Below are 20,800 nucleotides of genomic sequence, written 5' to 3' on the forward strand. Positions count from 1 at the left end.
CCGTAAACCTTAATCTAGTGACGTCATGGTGTTTCGGATACAAACGTTACCATGACGTGAGGACACTAACATCCACACGCCTATGTAAGGGTTTATGTGCGGCTCTTCCCCTCCCTCCACCTGTGACGGCTGTCTTTGAAGACGGCGCCGTTCTCTCCTCGGAGTCGCGCCGATGACGTAGCAGCGCTCGTGTGCCACGTGACCAGGCGAAGCGGCCTCTCCTCCTCTTTCGCCGCTTCCTTCCCAGGGTTCAATGAGCGCCGTGTGGCCCCACCCCGTCTCTCTTTAGGGCTGTCTATCTCCTCAATGTAGGCTACTAATTTCAGAGAGACAAATAACGCGAGGGAGAAAATAAAAGCGTCCAGGAATCGGTTTTTATTCCTGCCTTTCACCTTCCACGAGCAGCAGCCAGGAGGGGAGCGGCCTACACGGTGGGAATATGCGACCACAACTACCCGCGTCCTATTTTTTGTGAATGTAATTGCACATGTTGTCTAAAGCCTGTAGCCTATTTACCCACAACGGCGTCAAGAAGAATTTAAATACAAGTATGTTTCTATGTGCGAGTGTGTCATGTCATGTAGGCCCTATGTAGGCTATAAGAACGGAGCCTGACAGCAGGGGTTGCTTTTTCACCTGCAAGAAACGTGGATACGTTTCGAGGGATTTCCATATCTCGGTCACGTTCTCCTTTTTATTATTTTTTTTTTTCTTTTTTGTGATTTATTTCTGTTTTGTCTCGAAGGGATTCATCAGAAACGAACCAGGAATTAAATAAAAGTCTATCGGTGCGCAGTTTTGGTGGCTCGGCTGTGATGTGAGGGCTGATAACACATTTCAGTAACCAAAGCGAGGGGCAGAAAGAGAGAAGGCCCCTTTGGAGGATAAAACACCGCAAGAAACAGCCTTCACAAATCAGGAGGACGAACCGGGGGGTATCGGGTCGAGCTGCAGCTGGAGGTGGAGGGAGAACCAACCGAAAGCACAGCCGCAGTGAGTTTGGAGCTGTTTCAGACTGATTAGATGCAGCCGGATGACGACGGAAGCGATGAGAATATCACACATGCTCTTCGTTCGGGTGTAAATATTCCCTTCCTCTGGTCCTAATTGCCCGTCCCTCAAAGACAGCCGTCTGGGAGAGCGCTAATTAGAGTGTAAGTGTGCACCTATGGAAATGTTTATCATGAAAGGAGACGTGGAAAAGAGCCGCGCCGCAGCACGGAGGAGGTTTTCGGACACGCCGAGTTCGGCTACTTGTCACGGGCAGCAGTGAGACGCGAGTCCCGGGCTTTTGGAGATGCAAAGTAGGCTGTTTGTTCTACCTCCGTTTGAGGTGAAACCCCAGTTTTTGGTGTCTTAACGGACGTTGTGGATTAGTGGTGTTTTTTTTGTTTTGTTTTGTTACGCAGTTGACTGGAGGAGAGAAAGAAAAGAGACTGAATGTGAAGGAGGAAAAGCCGGAGCGGCCTCGGTGTCAGCAGCTGGTTCCTGCCTGTCCTCTCGCCTTGTGGACGGATAGTTTCCACTGAGACCACTTCTGTTTCAATGTGGGTGACACTGCCTCCACATCCACATGTCAAACGAGGGATCTAGTCTTGTTTAGTCAATTTTTTTCCTACCCACGCCACCTCCACTTGCTCTTGTACCTCCTCGTCCCTCCCCTGGATCCCCCCCTTTTTTTTTTCCTGCGGGAAGATGGGTTGTTTGGGTAACAGCAAATCCGAAGACCAGAGAAATGAGGAGAAGGCTCAAAGAGAAGCAAACAAAAAGATCGAGAAGCAGCTCCAGAAAGACAAACAGATTTACAGAGCAACACACAGACTACTACTTTTAGGTGAGTTGTTTTTATGGTGTTCATGCTACTTCACAGACGTCTTCAGTGTGCTCAGTGGGGGCTCTGCTTCCTCCCCTGCATAACCTTCTGGTATGTTGTTTTGGGAAACATTGTCAACAGTGTGACTTTGCCTTTTGCATGAGGCTAAAAATGCAACACTGTGCTGGCTTTTCTGTGTGACACTGTCAAATGTACAGTCTACCAAAACCACAGCATGCTGTAGCAAGGTCCATATCAACAGAGTAAAAGTAGTTGAGCTGTTGCCGGGGTTCTTACTCTTTGTTCATCAAACCTGGTTTCTTTTTAGTTAAATTTCATGTATGCATGACTTTAATGCAGGTTATCCCTATTCTGGTGGAGAAGTTTGCAACCACATGGAGTTCTTGTGCTAACCTGAAGTGTGGGTTTCCACATTTGGGTGAATTAACAATATTGACATACTTTTTTGAGGGTGTATAGTACAAACCTTGTCAAAACAATGCATCGTGAGTGGAGAAATTAATCTGGATAAGACTAAACAGAATGAACTGGAAGTGGGTTGGGTCTCTACATTACATAAGAAATAAGTGTATAACTTCTCCCCACCATGTGGTTCTTTGTGCCCTCCTTGTATGCTCATTTGCAATTACCTCTCCTTCAAAAATGATCTTTTGTAAAAAATGATCTTGTCATGTCTAGTAACACAATTGCAGGCCCCATATGAAAATCAAAATATATCTTCCGCAAAGATGGCTGCCTTTGTTATATATTCCTCATGTTTAACTTTATTGCAGAACTGAATTTACTCATTTGTGATTCTACATACTTGAGGGAATTTGTTCAACATGAATGTTATTAATTTCTCTTCAGATAGTGCAACTGACACACTGGCCTGTTTACCAAGCAAAACTTTTAGAGTGAAAGTGTTGATCATTGGGTTTATTTTACTCATTAAAATTGTGAGCTGCTTAATTCTGTACCCATGCAGCGGGATCTGCACCTGTGCTACCAACTTCTGCACCTGTGCCACCAGGCTCTGCCCCAGCGCCAAGAGGCCTACACTAGCGCAAAGAGACAAACAATAGCACCACGAGATCTACTTTGGTGCCACGGGACCTACACTGGTGTCATGAGACCTACAATTTTTGATTAAATAGATATCTGAACTGAAGCATTACTGAGTTGGTGGCGCATGTTGGCAGTTTAATTATTTTGTAGGCTAACACTTTCAAAAGCAGTGATGGCACAAAACATGCGGTTGGCACAGAAGCTATTTTGGCCAAATTCAGACAACAAGCCTCTTTGTGCAATTCCTTGTTTTCCTCTCATCAGATTTGCTTTCACACATTCATAAATGCACGGGACCAGTCTCCAGCTCTAATGTGAATGTCTGGCCTCCAATGTGGCAGGCATGATCACATTGGTGCGGGTTTTTAGCATGACTCATCTGCATGATCAACAACAAAAAACATGTTTGTGAGACCTCATTGTATCCAAACAAAAAGGACATGCTAGCAGTGAATGCATACATGACATGCTGCACTGGACGATAGCAAACACTTGGTCAGCTGTTCACAAGCAGGGTGGGAACAGCTGAGGAAGATTCGTTTCTGATCTCGCTCCTCCCTGGTTGTTGCGTTTGATCGAGCTTCCAGTCAAATTCTCAGCATATCCATACATGCAAAATAATTGCATAAGTCACGCTGCATGGAGTGGATATGGGTCGAATCTTTAGAGAACCACATGAAAGTTGGTTATTTGAAACGATCAGTGTTCACACATCTAATCTAAAAACATCTAATTTCTGCCACATTAAGCCAAAAAAAAGTTACGTCAGCTTGGTGATCAGCCTTTAAGTTCCAAGTTAACATTTAACAGATAAACTACCTGAACCTGATGCAGACGTCATTTAAATTGTGACTTGTAACTTCTTCCATTTTATGTTTCATTATCCTGTATTTGATGATTATATTCAAATCACACCTTCAGAACCCGCAAAAATTAGCAGGACTTGAATTGGAATAGCATTTAGCTGCCACAGTTATTAGCCCATTTTATTCTGATGTAATCTAACCAAATATTTATTCAACTTTACCTTAGCTTCACAACAATGATGACCCATAACTGAATTGAACATTTTGATCAAAAATACAATTCTATTGCTGTGTCAATAGAAACTTCTATATTGGAGGTACAGTACTGTGTCAACAACTCTAAGTTACTGCTGCAGTTTTGTTTTTCAGATTCAGTAAATGTTTAATACAGATATAATTAATATTTAAATAAGTGACAACTGTTCATTGACTTACTGCACAGGTCAGTGCAGCTTCAGTAGCTTTGATCTGGCATATACATGTTTCATTTAGTCATATTTGGTTATTCAGAAAGTTTGTCATCGGGGATAGGTTGGTTTCAGAACGGCAACCATGGTAGAATGTAGCTTATTTGTGCATTAACTTTTTGACTTACCCAGCAATTGAAACAACATTCTATCATTAATTTTCTGCCGCTGTATCCGCCGCAGCGGGTCACGGGGAGCTGGAGCCTATCCCAGCTGGCATAGGGTGTGAGGAGGGGGACACTCCGGGCACGCCAGTGCGCCACGGAGCCACACTGAGTATAATTTGGCTTTTAATATTTTGGTGTTTTTGTTTTAGTTGTGTGGGAGGGACAGCTGAAGAAAGTCAATGTGAGGGGAATACATGGATGACACAGCACGATGTGCTCCAAGAATATTTTTTACAGCTTTGTCTACAATTTGCACTTCTTTTGACCACTCATTTGATGTTACATTCAGATCTCATGTTTTGCTGTTGTCTGTTGTCAAACTCGCCCAACTTGTATTCTGCTCAATACATTTTTAATTGTAGCTCTGTTCACTAGTTTTGAAAGTTGCAGTGGGACACTGACAAACATAGGTAATATTTACACAATTGAATGGATCACCGATCACCAGGAGTCTTAAAGGTTTGTTTTCTTTTGCAGACTCATCACAAACTCATTCAGACACAATAATGTAAAAATCAGGAAACATAACTTGAAAATGTATTTTAAAAAAGACTAAGAATTGGTCAAAGGCTCAAGGGCCAATTTGTTGAGTTTTTGGTGCTTTCTCTAATGGCTACTCTATGAGCTTGTGCTCAAAAGTATTCAGATTGCACTCCACTCTTTAGTTTCATTTATTTCGTGAGCTGTTGGGGCATTTCTATCCCATCAGGCGATGTGTGGGATGCTACAAAGATCGGAGGGCAAGCGCTGGGCAAGTCGACACAAAATCAGTCATGATGGAATTAAAGCAGATATTGAGGATACAAACATGTTGAACCAAACTAGTATAACTTTGTAAATGCTTAAAAACCTTCAAAACAATCACAACCATGTCAAATGTCAATGCTGTAACGCATGCTCTTTGTATTTTAACTTTCTATTGAAGGAGGGGTCAGCTCGTCTAAAAATGTCGTCTTGTGATTGGAATCACAGTATCTAGTGGAATAATCTAGTTTATTCCCGCAGCCACGACCATGGATGACTGTCCTTTATTACCACTGCAGTTGATCCAAATAAGTATAGCCAAAACATTTGATGAAAGTTCTAATTGAGAGTATTTTGGAGCTCTTTCATTCATACAAATGTCTATAGTCTGTTTCCTCCCTGTGTATGCATGTTTTGTTTCACACATTGACGGATGCCTAATTTTTGCTTTTTTGACTTTCAGGTGCCGGGGAGTCAGGAAAGAGTACTATAGTGAAGCAGATGAGGATCCTACATGTCAATGGCTTCAACGCAGAGTATGTATGATGTTAGCTGTACAAAATACTTGTGTCGCATCTCCTGTGCTCTACCCCAGCCTCCTGTCAGACCTTACAGACAGGAGATTTATTTTTCATGTGACTGGGAGATCTTTAAATCGATGAACATGTCAAACAGTCTGGTAGCCTTCAGCAGGTTTCATGATACCTCACTTCACAGTATGACCCGTGAAATATCACCGCAACACATGATGCTGGTACAGTGCATTAGCAACACAGTTCATTACTGCCCGTATTTATCTGAGAGACATGTCATCACCAATATGTGCAAACTGCTGACACAAATCCAGTTTATGTTCAGCGTCTTATTTACACCTTGTGAATTGGATGTAATTATCATGTTCCTTTGATAAATCCAGTTTGAGTGTGAATTGCGTAATTTCATTTTTGGTAGTGTTTTTCCGAAGAAACTGGCTCTGATGACGGATGCAGTAATGGAGCGTCTATGTCGATGTTAGGTGAAAGGCAGGATGGGCTTAGAAAGCAGCCAGTAGCAGCTCAAAGGAGAAGCTCAACTGAAATGTTTTCATATTAGTGCTTGGTCAATAGCACCAATTATGTTTGTTTATTTATTTGACATGGACATAACAAACACATTGCACAGTTGCACGACTTGTAGATGCGTCAGTTTGCAGTGTGTTAGCACCAGTGCTAATTTTTACCACTTGTCCATTGGAGACTTTTCTAAAAAAGAGAATACAAATAGAAAAACAGTACCACTATAGTTAATAAGAAACACCCAATCACGTACAAATGATAAAATACATTCTGTTAATATTTAGAGCAGCGTTTGAGTACAAAAGTAAACATAATTTAGTAACCAGTCAGAGGCTATACATGTGAGCACAGTTGATTTGATTTTGACCATAGTTTGAGCCCACTGTAGAGCACACCACCATCTGTCTCTAGCTTTAGAACTGTGGGCAAAGAGTTCCACAGGTTTGCTCCCTTTACTGAGAAGGCAGACTGTCCGAATGAGTTGTTACATCTGGGAACAATACAGTTGCCACTTGCTGAGGCTCGTGTGGTTGCTCTACCAGAGCTTGGGAGTCTATTAATCAGTCCAGAGAACAGAGGTGAAACATGACCAATTTGATAGTAGAAAAGAAGACAAAATTTTCAAACATAAGAAGGTTGTGAAGTTTAGAAGTTACATTAGCAGACAAGATCAACCATCATCTAACAGAAGGTAATCTTTTTTTTTTACATTATGATATCCTTGTGTTGATCTATTCCATATATTGGACATCACATTAGGCCTGTGTCTAAAGCTGCTGTGTGAATGTCCATGAATGTTCTTTGTGTGTATGTAAATGGATGTGTCCATCCATAACGGATTTCCCCGTCAACACACGTGTTCCGCTTTGGAGCTGTTACATTTGTAAAGTTTCAACTTCAACATATATGGTTACGATCAGGGGGCTTAGTGATACATCTCTTGGAAGAGTGAAAGCAACACAGTGTGGATCTGTGAACCTGTGGGGGACATGGGGATTTATCCAGTTTTCTCTTTGTTTTGTCCACATTTGTCATACTTTGAATCGATTGAAGCGCCCAACGTTTTTGGTGATGAGCCCCTAAAAACATCAAAACATGAATGAATCTAAGGCAGGTGACGTAAAAGGCGACTGAGGTCTTTTATCGATCTGTCATAAATGTACATATAATACACCTGTAACTCTCAGAACACCAGCTCTCTATTTAAAATGACTTGCCAGAGTCTATGTTTTAGCTCTAAACAAAAGTAAAAGGGCCCCTGATGTTTTAACAAATTTTTGTGCACATCTCTCATGGACTGGAGAGGCCATCTTTTACTATTTATAAAAAATTTAACTTCATACTTTGTAAAACGTTAAATTAACAGGGAGATATCCTGTGTATTTGAAGCTTGAGGTTTGTTTGGTTTGGGGTTTTTGTTAAATTCATGTGAAGTTGTTCAATTGTTTTCCCCATAAGTTTGTTAATACGGCACCGTTCAAGAGCAGCTGTGGGCTCATTCAGTACCACATTCAATCTCCATTTCTTTTGATGACTATAAAACATGAATAATGCCAGCAGAATAGATGCAAGAGATGTTTGCATGTGCGTTCCCTTATTAGACATATTCCTGCGAGGAGATAAGAGATAATATAGGTGAGCAGATTAGTTGTTTGTGAGTAAACACTAAACTAAGTGTTTGCTGGATGAAACTGACATGTGTGCTGATACCTGTCGGCTCACCAGTTGCTTCTTCAGGAGTGGATTTAGATTTTAGATAACGTTTTTGACATTTTTTTGTCGGGTCTCGTATGTGTATTTTTACTGCTCTTTTTGATTCTTATTCTAAAGTTCCTCAGTCTGTGGGACTTTGCATGTATTGGCCTGTTGGTTGTGATGGGTGTGGATGCATCTTTGCTTCCATGCATTTATTGAAATTTATTGTTACCTTCTGGCTATCACTAAAAACTGTCTAAGGATGGATTGCCTCTAAACATCAGGGTGAAACCAAAACAAATAACCGGTGTCTGTGGGTCACCACATTCCAAGTATAGTAATATGGTTTAATAATCCTGGACCCTGAAACAAGACGTAAACGTACTAATTTCGGACTGTAAGCTCCCCCAGTCTCCACTGCACGGTGGTGCACTTGTTAGCGCTCTGTGCAGAGTTCGTATGCTCTCCCTGTGTCTGCGTGGGTTCTCTCCGGGTTCTCCGGCTTCCTCCCACCTCCAAAAGCATGCGCTTCAGGCCGTTCCAAATTGCCCGTAGGAATGAGTGTGTGTGTGCATGGTTGTATGTCTTTTTGTGTGGCTCCGCGTTGCACTGGCGTCGTGCCCGGAGTGTCCCCCGCCTCACGCCCTATCCCGCCGAGATAGGCTCCGGCTCCCTGTGACCCGCTGCAGCAGATATAGCGGTGGTAATCTGAAGATGACTGATGACTGACTGACCTTGGCTGTTATCGCTGATGTGAACGAATTATTCATCTGTTTTTCTTAATCAATACTTAGGCTGCGTTCAGACTGCAGGTAAATCGAATTCCAATCATATTTCCTTTCATATCTGTTTTTAGGGCCGACTGTCCACACTGTTTTTAGCACGTGTTCAAATAGGATCTTGCTTTGTTCAGACTGGGCCACATTATTGACCGATCTGACAGGTTGCCATAGAGGTGCCGTCCACGCTCCGTAATGCACGTCAGCTGACAGTCAAATCCGATTGGTGTGTGTGGAGCTGTTCGGACTGAGACCCTTCTGTCCAAATAAGACGTGAAACTACCTTCCGAAATGGGTTTCAATCCGTCTTGCAAAAAGGGGACTTGCGTGTTGTGTGACTATTTACACTACAAACGAGCCATCCGCTTTCAATCTGGATGGGCAACAAATCTGATTTTTGCTGCTAGTCTGAACAGTCTTTACCTCATCCCTGTAGGTTATTGGTGGTTAGCAGCTCAGTTAAAGCTCTAACTATTGTGATTGTGATTTCTGCAAGATATTTGCATTAACCGCAGTATATGTCTAGATGCCATCACTGTAACATATTGCATCATGTCTGCTCCCTGTGAACACACACACACACACTAAGCCATGTGATTTTAATGACGTTGAAAATGTCAAAACAGCCTTCTTAAGCTGTCCCTTAACCCAGTGAACTGTCTTACTCTTCCTCCTCTGGCCCCCTCGCCATTTCTCAGTGTTACCCAAATTATATTTATGTCTACATGCATTTCTCAAACACAGTGTAATTGCTCCACCTCAAATGTTTGATTTTTCAATCCCCATTCCATGTCAGTCTGCTGAGGAAGTGTCAGCAGTAAATGGCATTTATTTAAGGAAAATGAAGTTTTGTCACTTTGGTATGGATCATATGGCACAGAAACAGGCCCATCTTTTCCCTTGTTTCTGAAATGGAACTAGGGTAAACACAATACTGTTATAAACGGCTCAAGGTGAGAGAGATGCTTCTGGCTTTCTGAAATATTTGTCAGGCAGAGTTCATATGTCATTACGTTTATACTTCATAGCAGACAGACTTAATTATTCTCCTTGTGCCAGCGAAGGTCTTTTCCCCTTTTTATATTGAAAATATACCATGTGACACCCCCCCCCCCCAAATACTTGTTTTAACTTTGCTAGAACAATACCTGCTGACTAAAACCCTCTGTGTTCATAAGAAGAGCACGTCGTTTATGGTGGCTGGTTTCCTGTTGTCTGAAGACGTTCTGCCACTGAACTTGTGTGTCTGTTTCAGAGAGAAGAAGCAGAAAATCCAGGATATCAAGAATAACATTAAAGAGGCCATCGAGGTGACTGGCTATGACATTTGTATCTGTAGTAAATGAAAACACAAGAACAGCCTTAGCTGTTTTCTTTTTTTCCGCCATCATCTGCATTTTATATCTGTTTCTTTTGTGTGTTTGTGACAGACCATAGTAACAGCAATGAGCACCTTGACACCACCAGTGCAGCTGGCACGCCCAGAGAACCGGTACCGGATTGAATACATCCTCAACCTTGTCCTCCAGAAGGACTCCGAATTTCCACCTGTGAGTAGTTCAATATCTGACACGGCAAACACAGACCTTCATAACAGGAGCTTCACCTTACTGTAGCTTCACCATCAGTCCCTTGATTTCATTGTGAAGTAGAACTACCACGGGCTTCATTTTTGAGTAGACATCTGTGCACATTTGCAGAGAGGTAGCAGATTTAGGTGTTTTCTTTGTGGGTTTGTTTCCACATGGGCTCAAAAGCAAACTTAAATTTAAAATCTTTATCATCTGCTATGATAAAAAAAAAATCATGTTGCTCCCCTTTTCTGACACCTTTGTTGAACTGTGGCAGGTATAATGCACAGGCAGTAGGCTCAGCTGTTTGGATCTCATTACCTGCTATCATTAGATGATGGCAGGTAAAACTCCCAGCATTCTAGGTGATAATCCCTTGACAGCACTGAGGTTTAGTAATAATATCAGGGGGAATGCGAGTGTGAGCTAAATGCTCTCAGTGGGGCAGTCCCATGAACTAATTGCCCGAGCCAAGAGAATGAACATGGAAGTTGAAGTCTCAGTTTATTGACATCCACCTGGGAGGACACGGTGACTACACACACTATAATTAATAAGTAATTTATTCAACAAGTAATTTACAACTGACGTTTACAACATGTGTTATCAAGCTCACGTTGATCAGCTCCATCAACGCGTGTGCTCCTGTCCTTCAAAAATACTTGTGTTCTGTCACATCATTCATCAGGTTATCTCTGACGAAACACATCAAATTCATAATGGTTTAAAATCATTACATAATAGTTTTATGTGCCTCTTCTTTGCCAAAATTTAAAAAACTAAAGCCAGTCATTTGACAGTTACAAAAACGGCTTGAAGTGCCTCTACTTTTTTGAACCACTGCCTTTCTTTTCATAAATAATGAGCTGTTCCCAACGTAACGTGAAAGGATTTCTTTGTTGTTGAGTTGATGACACTAAATGTTCTCCAGCGGGACACGCCGCCTGAAGCTCAGGCGGTTAACTCATTGGCTGCCAGCACTTTGCAGTAATTGATCTCCTTTGGTGGACTTTCTCCGAAGCGCCGGACATTTATCGGTGTTTTCTTTCTGTTCTTAACCGATTGCAGGATGCTTCACTCAGAGCTTGCGGGTGAACGCTGACATACACAAACTTTGTTGCATTATAAGCTGCCACAACTTCTCCTTCCTCTGATTCGCCATCCTGTTCCGTAACTGGATCAGTTGTCAAGATTGTAAATTCCATGATTAGAAGCCCGATTTTCACTGACAAACTCCACCAGACTGTCCCCCAGCCCTCCCCCTTGAAAAACGTCATTGAGAAGCTAGTCCCAAAAAGGATGCTTGACCATCTTGCATGCAGTTCATCGGTAAAAGCTCCAGTCTAGTCCAGCCAACCACATCCAGCTAATGGCCAGCATAAGGTTACTAAAATCTCCAGATGTCCCACTCACCATCGTTACAACTTATAGATGAAAAGATTAAAAAGTCTGGTGCAGCTTCTGGCTGGCAAAAATAAGTTTTATATGCATGCAGACACATGTACTTGATGTAAATCTGCTTGCTGAGGCTTGACACACGCTCACCGAACTGTGTGCATTGTCAAACTTAAAATATGTTAGACTGCAGGTAGAAATGTGGATTGATTCGAACACTATTGTGTTTATGGAGAAATTGGAGGCTTGAGACAAGGCGGCTGAACATTTCTACTATCATAACTTTTACGTTTTTTTTAAGGAGTGCTTATATCTTTGCTTCGAACATCTTTAACTACATCACACGATGCTCATTCGAATGTCTCTTCCACTGCTGATAGGAAACTGATCTTTATGATGTGATGAATGTGTAATGCCTAAGTAATGTGATGGTTACTCAAGATCAACGTCGTGTTAGCTTCTAAACATTTCATTACTTTGAGTAATCCTGCTGTAGTAGTAACTATAGATGTTAAAACACAATATTTCAGTGTAGTGACTACTGTCTATGCAAACTGACCAGAGTAACTCAAACCAAGCACGTTTTATTGTATGTCTTGGATTTCCATGGATTCAATTTGAACTTGGTCTCATTATGTTAGTTGCTATGAACAATTGAAGTAATCATCTGTCTTTTAACCCCCTTTCTTAACTGGTGTATTAACCAACATTCAAATTTGATTTGGATTTCGTTTATTTCTGTATTTGACATTGTAAAGCATTTTAACATCAACTCCTAATTTTATTTTTTTAAACAATTAACTTCACAATATCTTAAGATGAGTGTAATAAATTGTGTGGTCTTGAGCTGGGTTATGCTGACATGTGGCAGCAACTGGCTGTGGTCCACCTGGATCCAACGTGTTGAAACCAAAATGTACAGTTTGAATGTTCTTACAAGCCAATATGAAAGACTGAAGTGGTTAATCTGTGCTGCCTCTCTGCATCAGAGTAAGTCCCCTTATTCTGCCCAAGCTTTTCTCTCTGTCACTATTTACATTTGCAGACATGGACTCAGATGTTGCCCACACACAACGTTCATTGCACGTGGTGTCAACAGAAGCAGCAGTGCCCTCAGACACCAAACCCTTTCAGCAAATAATACAGAAGTTCTCTGGTTTGTAGGAACTAGGTCTTTAAACATGTATTTAATCAGGTAAAGGTGGCAGAAGTTTTTAGTTGAAACATCACTATGAGCTGGAGTTTCTTTTTGCTTAAGTCCGGGTTATTGGTGGACCAATCCAGTCTTCTGTTACAGTTTCCTACTGGTGTCATTCATGTTTTCCTGTTGTCCTTCCTTCTCAGGAATTTTACGAGCATACAAAGACACTGTGGCAGGATGAAGGGGTCAGAGCGTGCTATGAGAGATCCAATGAGTACCAGCTAATCGACTGTGCACAATAGTAAGTAACCATCTGCCAGTGCAGTTATTTAAATTCCATCACATTCCATCCACACTAAAACAAAAAGTGAGCCCAGGAGCTCCCACAATTTCTAAACTTTATGTTCTAGTTGGCAGGTAGATGTTCAGGGAGTGGGTATATTCTCAAAAAAGGGATAAATCCTCGTACCAACACTTTGTACTATTTTTCCCTTGACATTTTTTGTTTGGTTTGTTTCACGCAGAGATAACTAGGGCAGGCGAGATCACATGGGCACAGGGCATCACAGTGGTTCTGTGATTTTGGAGCACTAGCAGGCCAGGAAGCAACAGATTAGCCACCCTAGTTCAGTTTCATGTGTGGAGACTCGACCACTTGTGGCCTGACTATTGACCAAGTGAGAGGCTGAATTATTGACGACACAGATGTTTTCCACTCTTGGGGATTGTCTGGCTTTCACATGTGTCTTCAGATCCATAAAATCAGGCACTTTAGGGTCATTTCCTCTAAGTGATCTGGATTATACCCTGTGATTTTTAAAAAAAAACACACACAAGGAGAATCAGAGGGTTTCCCTGAGGACATGGTTCAGCAGGGTTGAAATGAGGTGAACATCTAAATAACTTCAGCCTAGTGACTTGCAGTTCAGTAGCGACTTAGTCTCACTCGTTATTTTTCTCTACTTTTCCAAGTTAGATATTCAGATTTTCAGTTGAGCCATCATTATGAAATTTTACTCTCCTTAGTAACTACTAAATGATTATTACATGATCAGTCAATACGGAGAGCTGCAGCAATTGGTTACTTAAGCAAATATAAATTAATAAGTCCTTGGTTTAGCAAATTATGAAGCACTGTTGGTTTTGTTGGTTTTCTTCATATTCTTTGTGTTTCAGACTGTTTCTTGGACCAAATAAGTAATTGAAAGATTGGAAACTTTATTTTTTCACTTCTTTCTATTACATATACCTAAGTTCATCACCAACATAGGGCTGCTCCTACTTTAATAATTAACTATCAAAAATACATCAATTTACACAGTTTAGGTTGAAGTACTTTCCTTTATGTATGGTGTATATGTAATTTTTAATTTCACCATTCCAATCAAACACATTAAATATTACCACTGAAAAGCCAGACACGTGATGACTTCATTCAAATTTCTGTCACTGTGTGTGTGTGTGTGTGTCACACGTAGTGGGGTGTTTTTAAGTGAGGAATAGAGGTCGTCCTACTTTTCTCCAAAGTGGTTGAAATGGTACGGCCCATTTTGCTGTCCCTCCCCATTCGCACAAACATAGCCTTTCCCTTTTCTGACTCGTCTTCCTTTTCTCCATCTGTCTGTCTGGAGCGACTTCTGCCACATTGGATTTGGAGCGGACAGACTATTAATAGTGCCTGTGGTTAGGTCTCCATGGTTACCATGCTGGAGGCAAGGGTGCTGGGAAGTTATTTTTGAAATCTGCTTTGTAATCAGACAGATGCCCTTTTGCTTTCATTCTGTCTCCATGGGTCAGAGCACTAGCTTTGATCTTTGACCTATGCAAGTAGGTCAGGGTAAAATTTTGAATTCAAGGGTATCGTGGGATGTTGCAGTGTGTGACTGCATTGGTTCTAGTTTTTATTTTTATTTTTCTGTTTGACATGAACCAGGTTTACCATGGGATATCTGCTGCCCACATGTCCTCAGAAACCATTGGACAGAATACAGGGAAACTATACATGCAGTGTAGGAGCCTAATGATGATCAACTTATAAATGGTTTCTAATTACCTTATTTTGATGTAAAGATTTTTATTGCCTTGTAGAACCAAAGAGGAGGAAATAATTGTATTTCACAGGTGTTATCACTGCTGAAGTTTCTGATAAAACCTTTTTTGTAGGTGCTTTAAGAGGACGCTTGCTGCCAAAAATTGCTTCGTCATGTTCAGAGTGAAAGCTGTTTTCCTTCCGATTTGTGTTTTGTGTTTGTTTGTTTTTTAAAGAGAGGATGTGATGGTGACGAAGAAACCACTATCCCATCAGTCATTATTCTCATCAGTTTTCTTTTTCTCTCTTCAGCTTTTTGGACAAAATTGACATTATAAAGCAAAGCGACTATACTCCAACAGATCAGGTTTGTCAATCTCTGCCACCACAAAGATAATATTACCTACAATTAATTGCACTGTAGTAGAAAGGTTGATAAAATCATCTCAGATAGATCTTTATTGTGTTATCCATGTTGTCTTGTGGAAGCCTGAAAATGAATGTGCACAATGTAAAACCTGGTCTCAATTCACAATGTAAGTGTTCAAAACCTGCCACCCATTTTTACCTTCTTAGAAAACTTTCTGTGACCATTTTCCAGGATTTGCTGCGTTGCAGAGTGCTGACATCGGGAATCTTTGAGACGACATTCCAGGTGGACAAAGTTAATTTCCAGTGAGTAATACCATGAACAGGGCAGCAGGGTGCCCTCAGATCACTGCTTCATTCGCTCTGCTTCCTGTCTGTCTCTGCTGATGTAAAACGGGTTTAAAGCACAGAAGTGTCTTGGGGGGAGGGGGTGCAGTGAAAATAATAGGTATAGCAAGTTCTTCAAAAATACATGTACATATCTTCAGTATTAGATGTTTCTGTGGAACAGGTTAAGGAATCTGATGTACGCTTTGTCCATGTGATGGCAGCATTTCACGTGTTAACTCTTGTCTCTCCTGTGATTTACTCAGTATGTTTGATGTTGGCGGTCAAAGAGACGAGCGCCGGAAATGGATTCAGTGCTTTAATGGTAAAAGTTGCTCCTCTTTCTTATGTCTCTCAGCTACTTGAGCTTTTTTTCATTACTCTCCGGTCATCCTCAGATGTAACAGCTATCATCTTCGTGGTAGCCAGTAGCAGTTACAACATGGTGATTAGAGAGGACAATCAGACCAACCGTTTACAGGAAGCCCTCAATCTTTTCAAGAACATCTGGAACAACAGGTAAAGAGATTGTGTCTGTCGGCATGTTGTCTTTTGTCAGTCCATCGAAATTAAGTTATAATAAAAGCTCCAGTAAGAAGTGTTTAATAAATCCCAGCATTGAGGCTGGGAAACATTTTTCTTGTTTATGGGTTTCCTAACAACATGCTCAGGGTAGCACCAACGCAAATGTAGACCATATGTTCTATTTACAAGTTCCTGTGGTGTGTGAGCAAATAACAATTGCAGGATAGTTGAAAATCAAAAGATCTTGAGCCGCATATCTAAATCACAGCAGTCATTGTGAGCACTGCCTCAATTAGAATGCGTTTGTGGATTGTCTAAAGGGACACAGACAAAATGGACATCATCTGTAAAATTACTGGTTTCAGCAAAGGAAATGTTTCAGGGAGGACAGATGTTTTGTGTTCAGAAGGTTTTTACTCAGTTTAACTCCAAGCACTGATCACTTGTTGTTCTTCAGGTGGCTGCGGACCATTTCTGTCATCTTGTTCCTAAATAAACAGGACCTGCTGGCAGAGAAGGTGCTGGCAGGGAAGTCCAAAATTGAGGAGTATTTTCCTGAATTTGCTCGCTACACTACACCTGATGATGGTGAGCTTTTAAACTCAATCCATGCACAGAAACATGAACAATCGGTTTAAATATCGCCTTTCAAAACTTTGTCTTGTTTTCATGAAATGAAGAATACTAATTACTGTCTGTAAAGTATGATGAGCAGACACCTCAAACTGCCTCGAATAGTCCCAGCTGTAAACTGCTCCCTGACAAATTCCTGAATGTCCCAGTTTTCCCAACACCTATGTCAAATATGTCTGCTCTGCTTGTCACAGTAAAGGTTTACAGAGCATTTAGAAACATCCTTGTGCTTTCATAAGGATACACCATAACATCTCTTACATTAGTGTTTTATAGAATGAACTTCTTCTGTAAAAGAGCTGGACAAATACATGAACTCAAACAGTAGATTTAAATTTAATTGACCCCACGTTAAATTTGCTTCAAGATTATTCCATTCCTAATCTATACGTCCATTAAAAAGCCAGTGTCCGTCTTGGTCAGTATGTGTTTGATGTTTGAGTGTTTTAATTGTTTTTTTTTTAAATCAGCATGAGCCTCTCTCTCCTCTTCCAGCAACACCAGAGCTTGGAGAAGATCCACGTGTCACGAGGGCAAAGTACTTCATAAGAGATGAATTCCTGGTAGGAGTTTAGACGTATAAATACTTTTGTGTTTCATGACACATAGCATATAATGAATAGGCCTGAAAATTGTTATTATTTTAATTTTTCTGTAAGACCAAGAACCAACAATGAATTGTTCTTATTGATAAATGTTATATCATGTATCGTCATTTAACTCACTGGTTGCTAATGACATTTATAGACGGGTATGATTTTCAGCAGGGAGGGCTGGGGTTGCTCTGAGAGAAGCATTTTGTGATCGGTTAGGAAGCAAAAGAAAACACCGAAAAGTGTCTAGATCGTCGGACCAATAAACTACAAAGTTGTCAACTTTTCGCAAATGGCCTTATATTGAAGATTAACTGGATTCCCACTTCCTCCTTTGTCCATCCACAGAGGATCAGCACAGCGAGCGGCGATGGGAGGCACTACTGCTACCCCCACTTCACCTGTGCAGTCGACACAGAAAACATCCGCAGTGTCTTCAACGACTGTCGAGACATCATCCAGCGAATGCACCTGCGGCAGTACGAGCTCTTGTGATGGAACACGAATAGTGTTAGGCCAAAAAACATACCAGACTATGAAAAACCCTGGGCCCTGAGTCTCTGAACTCCTTTCCTCTGCAGAAGCGTGTGAGCTTTTTTTTGTGGAGCCAAAACGGACAGACCCTGAACACAGAACTTCCTCTATTAACTCCCTACGTGCAGGAAGCAGAGCTGTTTTGATGGAAGGCCTTGAGGGGTTCATGAATAAACGGACTCCTAGCTCCATCCCCAGTCATACCCTCACCTCTAACATCACACATCATCCCCATACAGATCATCTCCACTTTTCCTGGAACCCTAAGTGACCCAGACTGGACATCATCACCTGCAGTGAGAAGGGTTTTTAAAGGTTGAGATGAAAACTGGGGGAGTTTCTACTTCAGTGCAACTTATAAAGAAAGAACTGTTGACTTACTGCAAATAGAGAATATACACATCTCGATCAGCTGAACCGTATCAAACAAATATCACTGTGCTCAGGTCTCAAACCATGTACACCAATCCTTCCTATCAGACACATGAATCAACTGCGGGATCTGCTTGTACAGAAACGTATCACCTGCTTTTTACTGGATTGCACAACCAACTTAAATCCGAAAACGTACCAACACAGACGAGCAACAGGCTCGTTCAGCCGTTGGAATAGTGCTTTGAGATTAAATGGACATAATGATTGTGCAGTCGGGCTTTGAGGAGCACCATTACTACAGACTACATTTTCTGGGGCTGTTTTGAGATTGATCAGGCTACCAGAAGGCTGGAGACCACAAACAAGGCAGCGCTGACTTGAACTGACTTGAGTTTCTCTGATCGAGTCTGGAACTGTTGGACAGGGATGTTGACTGTCCCTCAACTTCTCCAGTTTGCCACCTGACTTTGCCTTTTTGGTAGTAGAGTAAAATCTTGAAGAGGACATATAGAATTTAAACAAAAAAGCCAACTTTTATGGAACTTAAACGGAGGGCAAAAGACAACCTTCTAGAGTACAGTATCATAAGTTAAAGAGAACTCTTCTCATGATTGACCCTGTTCTGTCTCCACAGCTGTTTTTGTCTGTAGACTTTTGTGCCATTCTGCCCTGTGTGCTCTTCATCTTGGCTCTTTATATCTGCATTTTCTTTTTTCACCTGTTTTTCACCTCTCCATCTTTTCACAACCTCCCCATCTGCACTTTAACCTGCACTGTTTTGCTTTAAGAGAAATATATCATTGAATAAAAGATGACGACAAATGGGACAATATTTTTTTTACTCACGTAAGACAAACAGCCTACTCGTACCTCTGCCATTCCTCCATATTTTCCTGACCTCTTGCTCCTTTGTATGTCTGTCTTTACTGCTGAGCTATTATTCTTGTACAAACTGTAAAATGTATCATTTTGTACAATTATTGAAGAAAAATACTTTTAGAAGCTCCCTGTGCCTTGATCACGACTGTACGTGTGTAATGAGCTAAAGTGGGTGTCATACTGCGCTGTATAGCTTGGCCAATCCCTTCCTGACTCAATCACTCTTGATTCTTCCTTCTCTCTTGACTTTATCCTTCTGTCTCTCGTTGTTTTTTCTGTGGTCTCTCTTCTTGGGAATGGTGGACAGCCATTTGTAGCCTTTGTAGTTTAATTTCTCTCACCTGTCCACCCATTCTTTCCTTTTGATTTAAATGTCTTTTTGAATCCATATACCCCCAAAAGATAAATATATGAAATGTATATGGGTTTTAAGAAAGTATTTTATTAGAATCAAATGAACCTTGACAAATTGTACACTTGCTGGTGTACATATTGCTATAACTTAAATCCTTTCAACTGAAGTTTTGTTCAGGTTTCTTTTTTGCCATCTGCAAAGGATTTTTTCAAGGGTTAAAGAGATGATAGATGCAAAACATGGCTTGTTTCTACACAAATCTTCTTTTGCTAAAAAGTCAAAAATGTAAAAAAAGATTGATTTCCAGTTTAGTCTCTGAGGGGGGAGGGGAGGTCCTCCTTCATTGCCTTGCACAGCAGAGGCGGCCTGTACAGTATTAGCATCTCTCATTTCATTGCCCTAGTCTTCATTTAATGTGTACATCAAATTATGGGTCTCTACTTTCTGAACAGAAGCTCTAAGAAATAAAGTTTTTTTTCTTTGGTGCAGATAAGTCTGTCCTTACACCCAAACACACTAACGGTAAACACTGTCTCATTTAAGCTGCATTTTTGCAACCTTATCCCTCATTTCCACATTAGAGGAAATGGAGTTTTCTGTTCGTTTACTGGTCGTTTCCTCTTTGCAGGCTATTGGGACGACCACGGATTGTCAAGTTCCTGGTTTTGTAGTTCAACAATGTTGAAATTTGGGTTGAAAGTCACTTTGGCATTATCCTGCATTTCACTTCTCAATTCATACCTTGAAGTAAAATTTTTTTTTTTTAATTTAATTTTATATACTGGTTTGATCCCCGAAGGGAAATTAAGAAAGCACACTCTAGCTACTGATTACAAACGCATGCATACATATTTGTGAGTACAGGCCCCTGTATCACACACACACACAAAGGGGCCTGTAGGCATGCAGGGGAGGTAGAGTGGCAGGCAGCTCCTTCTTGGTGCGCCTCAAATGAGCAATTTGTAAAGGGGACGGCACCTTGCTCAAGGGTGCCTCGGCAGTGCTCCGGAGATGAGCTGACACCTCCCACTGTTAGCTCACCTCCGGGTATTTTTGGGGGGGCGGGAGCGGGAATCGAACCGCCGATCTTAAATCATAGGACGACCCGCTCTACCGCCCGCTTTGCCACTGAGCCACTACCGCCCCCACCTGCCGCCTCTTCAATTAAATTGTGTTAATTGGAGAAGTTTGAAATATCAGGACACTTTTGGTTATGTTTTTGTTCTGTCATCATTACAGTCACGAAAAAGAATACTGAAGGATTATTTTTTCCCCAAAATTACAACCTGTAATTTGCGTTGATTCTGGACCAGACATGGTCACGCAGCCTCCTCCACTCATTTTCCCATTCACATCCAGTTTTTTCCAGTTTCTAATCAAATCTTAGCTGTTCAATGAGTCTGAGTGGTGATACTGATTGATCACTCAGGTAAAAAAAAAAAAGGTAGACTTCAAGCACAACTCGGATACATGCCACATA

At 41.3% G+C, this 20,800-nt stretch overlaps 1 protein-coding gene across 7 annotated transcripts; it reads left to right on the forward strand.

The window, feature by feature from the left end:
* The first annotated feature begins 226 nt into the window (after positions 1–226).
* On the forward strand, positions 227–19,824 carry gnas (GNAS complex locus). Of its 7 annotated transcripts, none has more exons than XM_068331342.1 (13): positions 228–1,547; positions 1,696–1,834; positions 5,529–5,601; positions 9,850–9,904; positions 10,025–10,144; positions 12,905–13,002; positions 15,043–15,097; positions 15,332–15,405; positions 15,693–15,751; positions 15,825–15,945; positions 16,409–16,539; positions 17,080–17,147; positions 17,526–19,824. In XM_068331342.1, the coding sequence occupies exons 2-13, from the start codon at positions 1,696–1,698 to the stop codon at positions 17,670–17,672; spliced, it is 1,140 nt and encodes a 379-aa protein (XP_068187443.1). In that variant the 5' UTR covers positions 228–1,547; the 3' UTR covers positions 17,673–19,824. The 7 variants fall into 7 exon arrangements, 6 of the variants coding, with proteins under 6 accessions (XP_068187443.1, XP_068187429.1, XP_068187434.1 ...); XM_068331328.1 differs by having other exon boundaries at positions 228–1,304; positions 1,410–1,834; XM_068331333.1 differs by having other exon boundaries at positions 228–548; positions 746–1,834.
* Positions 19,825–20,800: the final 976 nt, after the last annotated feature.

The sequence above is a fragment of the Antennarius striatus genome, chromosome 2 (assembly GCF_040054535.1).
Source record: "Antennarius striatus isolate MH-2024 chromosome 2, ASM4005453v1, whole genome shotgun sequence".
Classification (NCBI taxonomy): Eukaryota; Metazoa; Chordata; class Actinopteri; order Lophiiformes; family Antennariidae; genus Antennarius; species Antennarius striatus.

Bases quoted from the DNA above. Each gene is read 5' to 3' on its own strand.
- gnas (XM_068331309.1), top strand. From the start codon at position 1,696: ATGGGTTGTTTGGGTAACAGCAAATCCGAAGACCAGAGAAATGAGGAG. The intron at 1,835-5,528 runs GTGAGTTGTTTT...TTTGACTTTCAG, and splicing joins ACACAGACTACTACTTTTAG to GTGCCGGGGAGTCAGGAAAG. The intron at 15,406-15,692 runs GTGAGTAATACC...TGATTTACTCAG, and splicing joins GTGGACAAAGTTAATTTCCA to TATGTTTGATGTTGGCGGTC.